Source organism: Pygocentrus nattereri, chromosome 5 (genome assembly GCF_015220715.1).
Source record: "Pygocentrus nattereri isolate fPygNat1 chromosome 5, fPygNat1.pri, whole genome shotgun sequence".
NCBI lineage: Eukaryota > Metazoa > Chordata > Actinopteri > Characiformes > Serrasalmidae > Pygocentrus > Pygocentrus nattereri.
Genome location: NC_051215.1, coordinates 44433420 through 44450291, shown reverse-complemented (window position 1 = coordinate 44450291; position 16872 = coordinate 44433420). Strand labels below are relative to the sequence as shown.

The following is a 16872-nucleotide window of genomic DNA, read 5'->3' as shown; positions in this document are numbered from 1 at the left end:
TCTCTCTCTCTCTCTCTCTCTCTCTCTCTCTCTCTCTGTCTCTCTCTCTCTCTCTCTCTGTCTCTCTCTCTCTCTCTCTCTGTCTCTCTCTATGTCTCTCTCTCTCTGTTTTTCATTTTCTCTCTCTCCATCCCCCTTTCCTTCGTCACTCCTTTTTTCTCTCCGTGTCTTAATTCGAGCACTGTGTACAGTCTTACACGTTATTAAAGTGGTTTAATGATTTCAATACCCATCGAAAGTCTCATTTGAAACAGTATAATGACTTTACATTACGTTTACAATGACTTTGACAGATACACCCCTCCATCTCCTCTGTGTGTCTTTTTTTTTTTCTCCCTCATCTTTGGTGGAAACTGCCAGTGAGCAAAGTTAGTCATCTGGATGCATCCAGTGAGAGTGAAGTGGGTGGGGAGGTGACGGTACTAATGTTATGCTGGTACCCACACTCAAACGACTAGACTTTTCTTCTTGTAGATGCTTATGAATTTTAGGGGTTTTGGTTTATGAGGCTTATTTTGTCAGAGGATAGCCTGGCAGGAACTGAGAAAGTTGTGTGTGAAAACTAAACTAACTTGTTCAGAATCAAGACTCTAAAACTGAAATCAAATTGACATCAGAACATATTAACATCAGAACACAAGACATGTATTCATTATTTATTCAGTATTTTTGCTGTAATGACAAATGTATCGTATCAATACGGCACCATATTGTATCGTATTGAATTTAAAATTTTGTGTGTCCTCACATCCCTACTGTATTCGGTTTACTTCACCATCTACAGCCTGGAAGGATATAAACATCAATGTTTTCTGGTGATGGAAGTGACAAATTACTGCACATCTCACATTGTTAGACCACACCTATGTTAGCATTTAGCTACCTTTAGCAAGCCATAACTAGCTATTGCATCATAAGTACACTTCAGTACTGTTAACAGTACATTGCATCTGTTTAATTTCTCAGTGTGAACATTAAAAATAACTCATTTTGAGGGTCACACTTTCATTTTCCATCCCTTTTCTACCTTGCCATGGAGGTTATCCACTAAAACGTTAACATACTTAAGCTGTTTTTCCACATTCTATCATCTTGGACAATAAGCCATAGTTTGGATGATGCTTTTACCTTTTGAAAATGTGTCTGTTAGACATGCACAGAAGAAATGAGAGTATTGCTCTATTACTAAGCAAATAAATGTGTGATGTTTCAAATTGTAACTTACAGCTCCACAAGCACATTGTGCAGATGGGATGCACACTGTTTTTTTTTTTTGTTTTGTTTTTTTTTTGCAGTAATGAAATAGTCGCTATTTGAATAAGATTCAAATACTCAGTTATCATATTGGCACACTCAGCGAAGGAAGCTGATAGCATGTAAATACCATGAAAATATCAAAAAATAGTTTAAACTGTCACCGTAGCTATGCCAAAACTGTAACACTAACTGATTATTCCTCAGTTTGTTAAAATACCGTCTCACCTCAGTTCTCTGCAGCTTCAAACCAAAAAATTCAAGCAGCAATACCTTTTAAAGACCTTTTAAAAACAGCCGTGAATAACTGAATCACATGAGGAAGTTTCACTTCTGTTTAGCAAATAGCTTGAATGTAAGATTTTGTTTTGGTCTGTGTGCTTTTTCAGTAGAGGGAGACAAACGAAAGAGCTCCACATTAGCTCAGCGGCCACTGTTTGACTGACAGCTCTCACAGCAAATTCATTAAAACCTCGCTGTCCTCTGCAGTGGAGTTATTAAGCTGCAATGGCGCAGGAGTCGGCCGTGTCTCTAGCAGGCTCAGTAATTAAAGATCTCCTTCGTTCACTGCAGGATTCTGCAGGATTGAGAAATTCCTCTCCCCGAGGCCCCTCTGCTGGCAGAGGCTCAGCCCAGCTGCATCCACCCTTTAATCCTTGCATCCATTTCCATGGCTTTCTCTGTCTTTCAGGCCCTTGCAGGGATCTAGAGACATTACCATACTTGATCCTTCCTAAGACAACCTTATTAAAGTTACGCCATGGACAGGGAGGGTGGTGTTACTGTATTGTACGAATGTTATTGTCAGTTTAAAAAAAAAATCAGGCTGTTCGCTCCTCAAGTGGGGATGTTGTGAACAAAAAAATCAAATGCGCCTAATCTTCCCTTTGTGGTAAGTATAGTTGATCAGCTTATTGTTGCTTTTCAGAGTTTTTGTGCTGGAGCTACAAGGCCAATGTCGCTAAAACAATACTGGAAACTTGTACTCATCATCATATAAGCTGCATGCTTAAATCATCACCTACTGGTCTCTGGTAACTGAAAACTGACATTGCAGTGCTAAAAAATATTGCAGCAGTCTTGAAGTCTTGAGTTTTGTCTCTACTTGAACTGTCTATTTTTTAACGGTATGTCAGAAGCCACTTCTTCACGGCTACTTTATATTACTTTACAGCCCCAGATGATGCGAGGCATGATATTTAGGCATGCAGTTTGCACAATCATAATTGGTGGCTATAAATTAAACAATAAGATGTGGCAAATGAAAGCAGTGACAAAAAAGGGCTTCACACTAACAATTTAAAGCATAAATTCAAGCATAAATTTTAACATACAATAATAGAAAATATGAAAATAACATTTCAGTAAAAGTAAAGGAAATAGTAAAAGCTAGGTAAATTCTTAACTGAATAAATAATTTTTGCTGGTTTTTAATGTCACTGACAGGAGTAGCTTAACGAGTGTTTATGTGTAATGCATTCCTGATCTTTCATGCTTGGAACATGGTGATGGCCAGCACTGGATGATCTTACGACACGATTTGGAACATAGTTTGTCAGGTATTCAGTGATGTAGAAGCTGCTATATTATTAAGAAATGTAAAAACCAATGACTGCATGTGGGTTTAAGCGGAAATTGTGTAAATGTCAAATGCGAAGGATTTTTAATTGTATAGTGAAGCTTGAAAGTACCTGCTTCCCTGTACATATGGCAGTACTTTACATTATGTATACATGCAATTTCATCCAAATGTTCAGTCCATCAAGCCATTCTTGTGGACTGATTTATGCACAGATTTCAAAACCAAGCATCTGCAAGCCTGATCCAGTCTTCATAACCATCGTTCCTTCAAGCTTTGAGAGTTGGCTGGTTGTTTTGTTTGTTTTGCATGGTGCATCCCTGTTCCTTCACCCTTACTCCTGTTTTGTTTCACAGATTAGCTTCTTAACCACCAACAGTGTTTTGTTGTTTCAAGCATTTGGGAAGGTTTGTGCAACTGAGCCTGCTGGCTACCCGCGGCGATTTAGAGAATCCCAGCATGTTGATTCATAAAATCAGAGCGAATGCTTGTCATCAATTTTCATAAGCCATGTTTGTCTTCAGCGTTTGCAGTGCATTCAGAGCGTGACCGGCTTTTGTGTAGATTAACAGGTTTGTACGGTGTATGTTGGGGAAGCGGCTCTGCACGTACAGCCACCGCGCAGTCATGGCTGATCGGTGGCAGCAAAAGTGTTGTAGCTTCTTGAGTTGCGCCACTCCACAGTGTGTATCATTTACTGTTGATCTGTCAAAAGCTCTTCGTTGTCCATGTCTCACTCTCTCAGCATGTAGACCAAGTGATTGCTGCAGGTGGCGGATGAGCTGTCAGAGGCTAATTTTTACAGAGTCCTGTAGAAACTTGTAATTCTTTTGACAGTGCCGAGCACTCACGTCACAGATGTCTTTTATTGCTCTGGGATGTTTTAACTAGTGTGTTTTTAAAATAACATTTATTATGTATAAGAGGCACCGGTTTAGGAGTCAATGGTCATTGTTTATATTAGGCCAGACATGTCCTATCATACATGCTTGGGGATCTAGAGATGAATGAAGAAAAGGAAATGCATGTCACACTTCTTCAATGAAATGGCTAAACAATGACAAATGGTGGAAAACATTTTAAAAGTGCAAATATGTGTTTGATAGAAAAAGCCCCCCTAATTTTGTTTTGATGACTTTCTGTTGAAGGCAGATGTTATCCAACACCAACTGGCTCTTTGTGAAAAAGTAATTACCCTTTTTGCCCACTGACTTTAGTTAATCATTTATAGATCAGTTAAACTGGACACACCTGGGCTTGATTACTGCAAGCCCTGTTGAATCTAAGCATCACTTAAATAGAACCTTTTTAAGAAGTGTGACATAGACGAACAAGTTTCACTATGTCCCCATTTACACCTGGTCACTTTATGCATCTTGAGTATCAGGATTGTATCTAGATAAAGCCAAGCCACATAAACATGCAGGTGTAAAACACACCAAAGAAACATTTAAAATGGGTACAAACCCAATCAGTTAAGCCACTTCAGTAGGTGGGCTGAGCCACATTATAGCAGTGTAAACTCATCCGTCTCTCTGAGGTACATTTGCCAATCAAAACCCTCCCAATACACCCGAAACTCCTCCCCATTCATCACTGGACACGTAATTCATGTCAGCGAGGAAGATAATCAAGGAGTACGCACCCTTCTCTGGTTGAGGAAGGGATGAAACAAAATGCTTAATTGCAATACAGACAGACATTACTGTGCAGATGACGTAATTTAAATAATTGGTAACTGGTTGCTGTGTATCAAGCAGATTTGCATATTCCATCCCACACAGCAGAACCCAGATGAGCATCTAATGGCCAAAAGCCTTGCCAAACTCCGATAAGGTCAGCGTTTGCGATTCCAAAATTAGAAAAAGACTGGGAGAGTTGCTTGGCAGAAAACACTGTTAAACAAGTGGAACATAAAACCAAAAACACCTTGAAGTCTATGTCTTTTTTGGAGAAGGTTCTTTGGGCTGATGTGTTGAAAGTGGAACCTTTTGTGGGGTTTGGTTACATATTACATTATTCTACGATGTGGATGTCTTACCAACATGGTGCTATTAGTATGATGCTGTGTTTTAGTGTCTGGGGGACTTGCCATAATTAAGAGGATCTATGAATTCTGTACTAGAAAATCCCGCAGCACAATGCCAAGACATCAGATATCGGATCTGAAGCTCAAGAACAGTTGTGTTATGCAGCAAGACAACAATTCAAAGCACAAGCGCATTTGCAGTGACTTGGTCAAATTCCAGACTTGAAACCATTTAGATGCTATGGCAGGACCTCAAATGAGTACTTCATGCTCAAAAACCTTCCAGTGTGGCTGAATAAAAGCAATTCTACAAAGGAGAGAGTGCCAAAATTCTTCCACAGCGATGTGAAAAACTGATCTTCAGCTATTGGAAGCGTTTGGTTGCAGTTGTTGCTGCTAAACCAGTGGCCAAGTTACTTTTTTGGGTGATCTAGGCAAGGTGAGAAATACAGAAGGTTGTGGCTGGTCTGGGACCCCCTGAATGCCTCGGTCAGAAATCTAAAAATTAACTTATTATGATGTTATGCTTTTAGTTGCTTCACCCACAATTGGCGAGCTTCTGTCTTTGGTGTTCCTAATACAGTAGAGATGCAACACTGGTTTGCTTCAGGTTGGTGTTGTAGCAAACCTGTTCATCCAGTTGGTCCTTCATAGCCTAGCAACTGTAACTATGCCTGGGATACCTCAAAAAAAAAAAAACTTTACAGTATGCCACAGCATATTTATAAATCTGGAAAGTCATCCAGTTTCCCAAGAGATTTGTGGAATGAGTTGTTAATCATGTTTAAAACTGAAGACAAAAAATTAGATGTGTAAGATTTTAGTTAATGTACAGAGAACCAGTTGATATATGGAATTGCCCAACATAACTTTTTCCTTTTAATAAATGACACAATCATTTAAAAACTGTTTCGTTTCCTAATCCTTGCCTTATTACATTTTGTGTGAGGACCCATTTAGTGTGGCAAATATAAAACAGAGGAAATCGGGAGGAGGTAGATATTTTTCACAGCACCATATGCTGTATGTGCAAGTGTTTGTAGACATTTCCTCTGAAATCCAGGGCATTAAGGAGGACTTTCTCCTTACTGTGCTACAGTAACTGCCTCTACTCTTTTGGGAATGCTTTACACTAGATGTTGGAACATGTGAATTTGTGAAGATTTGATTGCCCCAAGAATATTATTGAGGTCAAGTACTAATGGTGGATGAGTAGTTTTGGTTTCTAGATGCCACTTGGTCTCATCACAGAAGTATTCAGTGGTGCTCCATCATGCCATAGATTTCCTCTGCTGCACAGCCCAGCACTAAAGGGTTCTCTATCTATGCCTTGCTAGCCCTCGCCCGTCATTGGGCTAGGCGACCTGGGCTCATGTACGGCTTTTCCAGAGCATACGATTCTATTGACAGTGCTATTCCGTGGAGCTGATGCAAGATATTTTACCAACTAAACACTTATGCCATCAGTGGATCTACCATAAAGTAGCTGAATTCACCAACAAGATGTTGTCTTTGGATACTTTTAGACAGATGGCATATGTTTTGCTTACTTGGGCAACTGACAGGTTAATTCATTGGTTGTACAGAATGATATGTTCCTTTTGAACTCACTCATCCAGCCCTGATGTCAGCATCCTGATGATATGCTCTGCCTCCTTTTCGAAGCCATGTGGTCTCCTTCCATTGAAACATACTTTTTTTTCACCTTGGCCACCCACTGCATGTCTATCCAGTATTGTCACTTGGCCACCAATGCATATCTGTCCACTATTGTTAATTTCCTTTCCTTCCATTTCCAACTACGTGAGAAACTTCATGAACAGCCAAAGTGGATAGTGAGTGATGGAGTGATTGTGTTCAGGAAATGAAATAATGAAAAACAACAGTCATTTTTTTGGTTATCTTTCAAACAACACTCACTTTCCTCAATAAACAGTTCCTTTTAAGTGTGAAGACACTGTGCCAGAAATCAAGACAAAACAGAACAAGTCTTTCCTGAATCTGTCTTGGGGCAGTAGTTATCTGGCTGTTGTGCTTCAGCAATCTGATGTACTACCGTATTGGTTAAGGACCGGTCACTTGCAAAGGCAAAAAAAATAAAAAAATGTTACCAACTGGAAAACCAGTTTATTTCTCATGCTTGATTGTCAGGTGAAATAAAAGACAAACCGTGCAAATATTTTTTTTATTTGTCATTTGGCAGCAAACAGTATCTGCTTTTGTCATGTTTTAAGCCCTACTTGTTTTTTTTTTTCCACTCACTAAGGCTGTTCTCATGAAAAGTGAACTTCAGATTTAAATGCTGCTTAACATCTGAGGAGTTACTGATACCTGCTCTCATCTCACTATGAAACAAACTTATGGTGTTAAAAACCCAAATGTTGGAACCTTCATGCTCAAAATAAGTTACTTTGTAGTGGAGCACAGCAGAGCACACAACTACACCATAAAAGCATGCAAAAAAAGGGGTGCTCAGCACAGTGTTAACTGTTGCAGCCAGTTTCTGGGACAGTGCCACCTCTGATGTATTTACATTTACATCTCTGATACTGTACTCATGCTCAGTGGCTGCCAACAGGTGGCATCTGTTCAGTATGCAACCAGATGATGATGTCAGGAGGGACGTTGAGGGTAAATAGTGAGAAGTGTGGGAAGAATCACTGAAAGGGTTGGGGGTTCTTTGGGAGAGAAGTTAGAAAAGATATTTGGCTTTCTGATTGTGAAAAGAATGTTTGACCTCAGGCCTGCACCATACTGTTCTCTTCATTTCAGCACAAAATAGTGTTTGTACTTCTTCAGGCAGAAACATTCTCTCCAGACTCTAGGGAGTTTGAATGAGCTCTTCTGAATTCATGCAGGACCAGGAATTGTTGGGATGGCAACGGCACCTAAGGTTATTTGGAAGGCCTTTGGCTTGACAGCAGTTGCTGAAGCCTAATCTCCCTTTGAAAGACTGTGTTACCTCCAGCTTGCTTGTGCATATTAAAGGCTGCAGTATACCTCAGTAAGACTTAAGTTGTTAGTAATTTAGGGACTTTACATGTGAGTTTTCCTAATGTGGTAAATCCAACACAGTGCGGAGGATATAATCTATAACAGTATGCCAGTACTGGTATAACACAAAAGTATTTAGTTTCAGCTGTGTTGATAACAAACGCATAGCAATAGCAAATTTGCTGATTTGTTTCAATTTGAAATATAAATCAAAATGCATAAAAGTGAAATAGTCAGTTTAAGATTATCTTTTAAATAGTTAAATAGTTATGAAATAGCATCTGATGTCATGATATATTGGAAAATGTATTATTGAATTTCATCAGTATTGTTCAAAACTAATCCAGCATATACATGATGGATGACATTGAGTTGGTGGATTTAGAGGAAAATTGGTCTTATTTAATGTGTTCAGCTTGATATGTTAGATTTGACACTGACATTGCTGAAATGGCACAACCCACCAATGAGATGAGAGTGAGGCCAATCAGCCTTTGGTGATTTGTGTTCCAAATGCACTGTGGGCTTTGTGTCATGGCTACTCTGTAAACCTTTATAAACGGCAGGGGCTGATGAGGTGTTTTTCTCGGCTACAGGGCATCATGGGGTGCAAAGAATGTGCTAGGAATGTGCTGATCTCTCGGGATTGGGTGAACAAGCAATGGTATGGTGCAAAGAGAAAGACTTTCACTGAGAGAATTGGGGAAATGCATGTATGAAAGCAGGAATTTTTGCATACCATTCAAATCACAGCTTTGGCTGGTAGAAACACCTCCACTCAGTATTATTCACATCTCTCTGGTGCTATTCTAGTGCTTCTAATTCTACTGGCGTGACCTGTTAGATTCCATTTATATCCGTAAAAACTGAAAGATTCTCTTAGTCATACAGTGAATTTCTGCTCATTTTGTTTTAGGACCTCAGATAACATCCAAGTTTTTTAGTTGTGAAACTATGCCTTGGATCTCGAAGTGTGTTGTCGTATGGTTTATAATGGTTGACTTTTGGTGGAAAACAAATTGAGGCTGGTGGTCTGAAACAAACGTCAGCAGTAGCGCATGTGCTAGGAAGGAATGCGGTTGTTTTGCACTTGACTGTTCAAAAGAATGACATGATAAACATATAAAGACACTCTACATAGAAGAAGAATCTTTTGCATTTTTGTAGCCCATGACCTTGTTGATGCAGGACTTTTTGCTTGGTTATTAATCTTCAAAACATCACCCTTTGCTATATAATATGCCCAATGGTCACAGACAGCAGTGATTCACTTATTGGGCCAATTGACTCAACTATATTCCAGCGCCAACCATAAACCAAGAGGCTGATGTTGGTAATGAATAAGCTGTTTTCTCAGGCTTCTAGTGCTGATAGGCGCTTCACTTTAAGCCCTGCAGGGCCACAAAGGGTGGGGTATCAATCAAGGCATCACCCTGCTTGCTGTAGGCCCATATGTCTATCTGGAGGTGTCTGTCTGCACGGCTCGCTTCAACACATCCCTTAGAACCATCGCTTACAGTCTCAAACGTTCCCTCAAACCACAGATGACGCAAATGTTGCCCTTGCCAACACTTAATGGATCCCTTTCATGTTTTCACTTTTACTCCCTTCGGTCTTTCATTTGTACTTGAGTCTGTTATTAATGCTGCTTTTTACACCTTGCTTTCTGCCGATGTTAGCTGAGGGTGTTAGGGCATACTTACAGGAACTCAAAGGGACTTTTTTCAAAGGCTGTAAAAGTTAATGTGGGTATAGCGTGCCTCATTGTGACAGAAACAAACAAGTCTTGCAGTGTATTTGTAGAAAAGCCTTCAGGTATCAGTGGTTACAGGTGAGAATTTACAGGCCAGTCTTTAAAGGAAAAAAAAACACTGGCACCTATGAACAATTAATTTACATATTTTTCTGTGTAAGCAAATTTTGATGTTTTGTGTGTAAACACTGTGTGTGTTTTCTGTCTCCATGTGGTTCACATTTGGATTTTTATTACTCATGCCATGACTTTCATTCAGAGGGAATTCCTTCCCTTCCTGGACGTGTTGGAGTAATATGTAAAATGCATTACCCTTTGCTTTAGCCAAGCTAGTTTTCTTCTCCTCAATCAGCCATTGACTCTCATGTGGCCCTCTTTAGTGTTCTACAGGCCATGGGAACTGTATACAGAACAGCCTGAGACTGTCTTTGTCTCACTTTGTGTTTTCATGCAAACATGGTGACCAAACTGAAGTTCTGTTGGCATCTTGTCTTTACATTTGTAAAGTTGCCAGGCCATAAATGTTGATTGTGTCTGATGAAATATATGCCTGACAGCCAAGCACTGCAGGTGCACTTGGCAAAGATAAGCTACAAAGTGGATAGAGATGAGTGACAATAAGTAAACAGTAAATGTAAAAGTGCAAAGCACTTGTTCTTGATACTCTAGTCAAATCTTATCACCCCCATCAAGCACTGTAGCAAAGTTATGTATGTATGTATGCCTGAATGCCTGATTAATAAACTAAGGACAATACTCACTCTTTCTTAACTTCTTGTGTTTTAGATATATGACTGCTCTGACAGACTCTGAAGAAGAGGATCGCAAAGCTGAGGAGCCGCTGGACGACCTCACTGCCCTGTTACGGAGAGCAGATGGACTGCATGAGTGTAAAGGAGACAAAAAGAAGCAAGGCCTCTCCACTCTGCTGGAGAAAAAGGAGAAGGTGCGTATCACCAGCACTCAGAACCCCAGCAAACACACATTAAAGTTCCTAACTGGTTTTAGTACTGGGCATGTTTTGTTGTGGTGTTGACACACAAGACTCCAGTTAACTGGGATTTGCATTCTTCTAAATTCGAAATGCAAGCAAATTTCAAATGGGATTGTCCCCCTCCCCCCACCCCCCACTTTCTTCCAGTTTGATCAGAAATGTCAGTATCTATGGAGACTGACCAGAGCTTACGCTGATGCGCATGACTTGGCTGGAGATTCTCTAGAAAAGAAGAAATATGCTGAAAAAGGTAATAATTTATATGGTCATTTCTTGCTGTATGCAGTTTATCTTTTTCAGTATGATTTTTTTTTAAAGATTGTTATGCATATAGAACAGGTTTGAATAGATTTTCTGAATTTAAAAAAATGTTTTACGGAGCTATGATGAGCCCAACAAAGTTAGTTAACAGTAGTTGTAGCACTGTTTCTTTGATATTGTCTTTCTTCCACAAGTACATGGAACTGTACGACTGTATATTTTGTGTGCCATTTACATAAAGGTTTGCATCGCATGTGGATTTCCAGCTTGTTCTGTTCTAAATGATTTTAGTTTGGCACAGGCAGTATGTTTTTTCTTTTTTTTTTCTTTTTTTTTATGGTTTGAAGTGAGACCACCCTCAAGCAAAGTTTGCAAACATGTTCCCATGATCATCAGAAGAAATAGTTGGATGAACACATTGGACCATATATTTGGATAATGGAGGATTTTTACCCTGGATAAGCATAAACTTCCTATTGCTCAGCATCAGGACATCTGTTAACATGAGTTTCATGCTGTGAATGTGTCTTAAAAGTTTTGGCAGAAGCAAGCGAGATGTTTGGGGGAAAAAAAAGTTACTCACGGAGGCTCAGGCACTTATATGTAATAATATGTGTCAGAGTGATGCAGTGCATTTGAGAAAGAGAAACATCTCTTTAACCTTTAGTCTTTAAAAAGAAATTCCACCAAGAAAAGGAACCCAGTGAAGGCAGTAGTTATGTTAAGCAGTGTAGTAGCACTAAACCGCCTCCCAGCTTGTTATTGGGCAGGATACAATCATCACTTGGTTAGGGAAACAGAACTGACTGATTTGGATTATTATATTACATTGAACAAGTTAAATCACAGTTGTTTCTGTTTATGTACAAATATCTGTCTAGAAAATTCAAGATTAACAGTTATCTCCCGTTTCTATTTGTAAATATCACAAACGCAGTACCGCTCATATGACGTGTATGCATAGGAAGACGAGTCAGAATTCAGCACAACACTTGTCTGAAGTGACTGCCCACAGTGTTTAGCTACATGGTGAAGTTTTACTCGTGTTTATACTTTACACTGTGTGATACAAGTCATACTGTGCCCTAAACCTAAACCTAAACTTGACAAGTCTGTGCAACCTTAATGAGGATGAGTACACGGTTTGAACAGGTTGAAAGACGGTGATGTAATTACGGAAAAGATTTGGGTGACATTTGGCTTATAGAGAAAGCAGAGTCAACACTCAGACTCTGACTGCAAGTCGTACCCTGGATAACATCGTGGAGTCGACTTTGCAAAGGAAAATGGATTGTTGGAGTGACCAAAATGGACTTGGTGAGCTACCGTAAAAACTACGGCTACTCGCTCGAAGCCTGCAAAACCTTATCTGCTTTCGGCTCCCCGTATCAGCGCGGGCCTTGGCCTTGGCTGGTACATCACATCTCCCCCAGAGGAACACTGCTGCGAGACGCTCTCTTTATCCTCCTGCACTTCCCTGGATCTGCTGATTGTTCACTCTGCCTGGGCCTGATCAAGGTTGTCTCCATGGCTCATGTCTCCATTTTGCTGTGTTATCGCCATACCACCCTGTGAACTGAGAAACGTGGACTGGGATGCCGAGCAGGGCGCCTTCTTCAGGCCCTTATCCCCTCTCCCCTCCCTCCTACCCCTCCCCCTTCCCAACGCCTTTGCCGCTTTTACCCCCCCGGTATGGTATGACAGGTCTGTTGATCAGCGCCGGATTAATGGCTGCAGATCCGGATGGCCGCTTACTGTGCTGGGTTTGTCCGCACCCCCCCCGCCCCCATCCCCGTTGTAAGTCATGGACTCTGTGTGTGTGGAACTGTGTGCTAATGCTGAGGTGTTTTTTTTCTCTCTGTTCCCAGACCGAGTTTCCTTAGGAACTCAGTCTTGGGGGGGGTTTTGTCTCCTCCCTCACCCAATGTATTCTGTTTCTCTGTAGTTTTTCCATTATTCCTGTCTTCCTGTCCTGTCTCCCCCCTTGTCATATTGTATGTGCTCGGACGGGTTGATCAAAATTTCGCTGGTGACTTTGGTGACTATGTGACAATAAAGGCTTCATTCATTCATTCAAAAACCAACATTTCCACACCAAACGTGTCTTGGGTGGGTTAAGTAAAAAAAAATTGTGATTGAAGTTTATAATTATGATGTATGCTTTGAGTATTACAAGGATGTTTTTGTTCACATTTATTGTAGGGAAGCAAATTGGAGCGCAAGCCATTTCAGTGAATCCAGTGTGTGCCGAAAGTCATCAGTGGTAAGTGTCATAATATACATGTTCACCAAACTGTTTATCCATAACCAGGACATCCTGGCCAAGTACTATTATGCTTTGATGAGATTCGTGTGCGTGTCTGTGTTTGCATATACGTGGCTTGTCTTGTGTAGGTTACGTCTGGTACTTATTCAGAAACACATTCTGTTCATTCAATATTCATTCTGTTTCTTCAGTGAGTGACTTGTTATACGTTTGCTACTGTGAAAGCTCTTCAGAGAACCAGTGGTTTGCTGTCTCTCTGTCACGTGTCAGTAATAGCACAGGCTGTTCCACAGACCTGCCTGCATTACTAGAGATAACCTTGTGTTCTACACAATCCCCTGATAGGAATACCCTAGTTTAGGAGTGCAAGAACACAACAGTCACTCTTTTAGTGGGTAAATGTGTAAACAGGACACTTTTAGATCATCTTCATTCATTCTGTCCTTATTCTGTCCTTATTTCAGAGAACATTTAGCCAAGGAAGAGCCTAATTTTAAAGATATAAACAAATCATAAACATACCTCAAAATCTGAGTTTTCAATTCCATATAAAAGCCATATTTCATATAGTTTCAGTGAATTCAATGCCAAATATGACTAAAATGTGACTTTCTTACCAATTACCAATGTCTTACCAATTTCCACATATCCAGTTTTCTAATACAAGCAGAACAAAAATAAAAAATAATAAAAAAGCTTGAGTTGTTTGGTGTGATGTGAATTGTCATGTGGTAATTCCATTTACTCCACAAGGGCTTAGCACACCTATTTTTTTTTTCTCACAAACATGGATGACCAGCTGCAATAATGAGGGCTCATCACTGTCAAATATGAGTGTATTATGATAGACCAGGTCAGAAGGTTTCAGCAGCCTTCATATTGTACCTTCAGGCCTGCAATGCAGTAGACTGACACATTGCTGGGTGCTGGAAAATCCCCATGTATTTAATAGGTGAATCTACAGAGCCGTGAATGCTACATTTTTAATCTGAAATCCTGCTCGTGTCTTAACATGAGCATTCACCGCACACCAAATTCATGAATCGAGACTGTGAACACTTGGGTTATATATTTTTTCATTTCTCTGGTTACATCAGTGAACAATTGAAATGTAATAGAGCCTTATTTCCCATTAAATAAAGCACAACAAGGTGCTGATCTCAAATTAGACTAAATTACTAAATTAGTCATTTTAACAGCAGCAATTGAAACAGGTCATTTAAAACAAGTCAGGTTTGTAAGACAAACTTAAATATCATCTCATACCATGATGTTATAATATGTTGAATTTTAGCAGTGTCTTCCAGCACCAGTGTATTTTTATTCAGGGTTGGTAGGGTTACTTAAAACCTCTATTCCGGTACAGATTATTGTTTACCTGCTAAAAAAATGTAATTTGTAACCTAACCATAATCTGATTACTTTTTATTACTTTTGAGTTACTTGTCTTCACAGGAAAAACAGTTTCTGAAAATGGCTTTAACTTAATACAGGGCAGTCAGGAAAACTCATTGTTTTATGTAGTGAAATGAAAGATTGCAGGGGACTTAGTTGTCTGTGCTTTCTCCCAAAGTCAAAGGCCAGTGTGGTAGACGTCCTCTTTTGAGACCCCTTCTTCAACAATGGCTACAATTACAGAACTTTCTAAAACGCCAGACTGACCATCGTTTCTGTTCTTTCTGCTAAAAGGCCTGTGCTGGTGATACTGACGCACCACTCTTGGACATCGACAATCGCCGTTGTAATTTGTTGGTGGCCTTTAGCTTTCAGTGGCTTTGGCAGTACACACAATTCAGTGTGTTACAAAAGTTTTAAAAAGCATTCATTTCACACAATTTCATTTTTTCAGTTAGCAATGATAACTTACACGTTAACATTTTGCATTTATCATTCGAAAAACTATTGGAAGTAGAAATCATGCGTGCAAAAAAGAAAGCAACTTTAGCTCTCACAAGACTCATGTTTCATGATTCTTCTGTCCCACATTATTCTTCTAAATTATTGTTAATGTTAGCTGATCAGCACCTTGGCAAAAAAGAGGTTTGTTATGGAACTACCTTCGAAACTATAGAATTTTATGTAGAAAAATTTGAGAATAAAGACCTTTTAATGCCTGATCAGTTTGCTGCTATATAATCAGGTGTCATGTAAAACCAGGGTAAATGCCTGATACATTCCGCTGTTTATGAGAGAGACTCTTCTTCAAATTTCTCTGTTGGCAACAGTCATGACCACTCTCTAAAATGTAAAACTCAAATCTACATGATTTTAGTAGCATGTGTTTATCATTCAGAATGGCAAACTTTGACAAAAGGCAAATATATGCATTTGTGTAGTTTGAATGTAATCCTGCTGGTAATAACCATATTTTTGTAATGCACCTGTAATCTGTGTGTTGTCTATTTACGGGAACTATAACGGAATACAGTTACTTTTTCGAATCCTGATTACTTAATGTTGTTACATGCATTCCGTTACTACTCGATCTTGTCTATATGGTATCTATGTATATGGTATCTATGTACTTGATAGACTTGCCTAAGTGATTTGATTTAAGTAATTTTGAAGCTTCGTCATGTTCCTAAATGACTGATTTGAGAGCTGGTTTAAGGGCAGCTTTATTTGTTATTAATGGCCATTGTTTTGTTTTTTTTATTATTATTCTTATACTCACTGTGTATAGACGCTGGCACTTGACGACATAACAGTATAAACCACAAAGCACTCATCACACCATTATTAGAGATTCAGAGGTGACATGTTTCTTTTTTTTTCTTGACAGCAAACACAAAAAAACCCTCTCTTTTTCTCCTGGGATTAGAATTTTTTTTGTCGCTCTGCAGTATAATGGAAAGCTCTTGACTGAGCTTGATTGAGCTCAAGCACAATCCAACATGCTGTCCTACTTCATAGAGTGAAGGATCTCTTCACTTCTTCCTTCACCAGCGCTTCTTGAACCCCTTCTGAAATTCTCATGAAGTTCTCATGCAGAATTTCACATCTGGAAATATTGCTCCATTTTTAAAATGAACCTACAACTAAAATGCTTTGTAGGACGTTTTGTTTGTTAACTTTAAATGTAAATAAAATTTAAAAATAAAATTAACCAAATTTGTTGATTTATATAAAATTTAGGGCCTGAAAAATGTACACTATATTGCCAAAAATATTCGCTCGTCTGCCTTCACACTCATATGAAATTGAGTGACATCCCATTCTTAATTCTCAGGGTTTAACATAATGTTGGCCCACCCTTTGCAGCTATAACAGCTTCAACTCTTCTAGGAACGCTTTCCACAAGGTTTAGTGATTGTTTATTGGAATTTTTGACCGTTCTTCCAGATGTGCATTTGTCAGATCAGACACTGATGTTGGACGAGAAGGCCTGGCTTGCAGTCTCCACTCCAATTCATCCCAACGGTGTTCTATCGGGTTGAGGTCAGGACTCTGTGCAGGCCAGTCAAGTTGTTCCACACCGAACTCCCTCACCCGTGTCTTTATGGAGCTTGCTTTGTGCGCTGGTTCGCAGTCAGGTTGGAACAGGAAGGGGCCGTCCCCAAACCGTTCCCACAAAGTTGGGAGCATAAACCAGTCCAAAATCTCTTGGTGCTGAAGCGTTACAAGTTCCTTTCACTGGAACTAAGGGGTTGAACTCCTGAAGAACAACCCCACACCATAAAGGTACCATGCAGGTACATGAGTCGTTCTTCAAGGTTCAAACAGTTTAAACGTTCCTTCAGAT

General features: G+C 39.6%; 1 protein-coding gene across 4 annotated transcripts in view; it reads left to right on the top strand.

Moving 5' to 3' along the window:
* Positions 1–16872, top strand: part of LOC108413000 (regulator of microtubule dynamics protein 2) — a 46982-nt gene that overhangs the window by 7500 nt on the left and 22610 nt on the right. For all 4 annotated transcript variants that reach the window (XM_037538681.1, XM_037538680.1, XM_017685287.2 and 1 more), the window contains exons 3-5: positions 10396–10555; positions 10751–10853; positions 13067–13127. In XM_037538681.1, coding sequence (XP_037394578.1) covers positions 10396–10555; positions 10751–10853; positions 13067–13127 — 324 coding nt within the window. The remainder of the gene's footprint in view (positions 1–10395; positions 10556–10750; positions 10854–13066; positions 13128–16872) is intronic.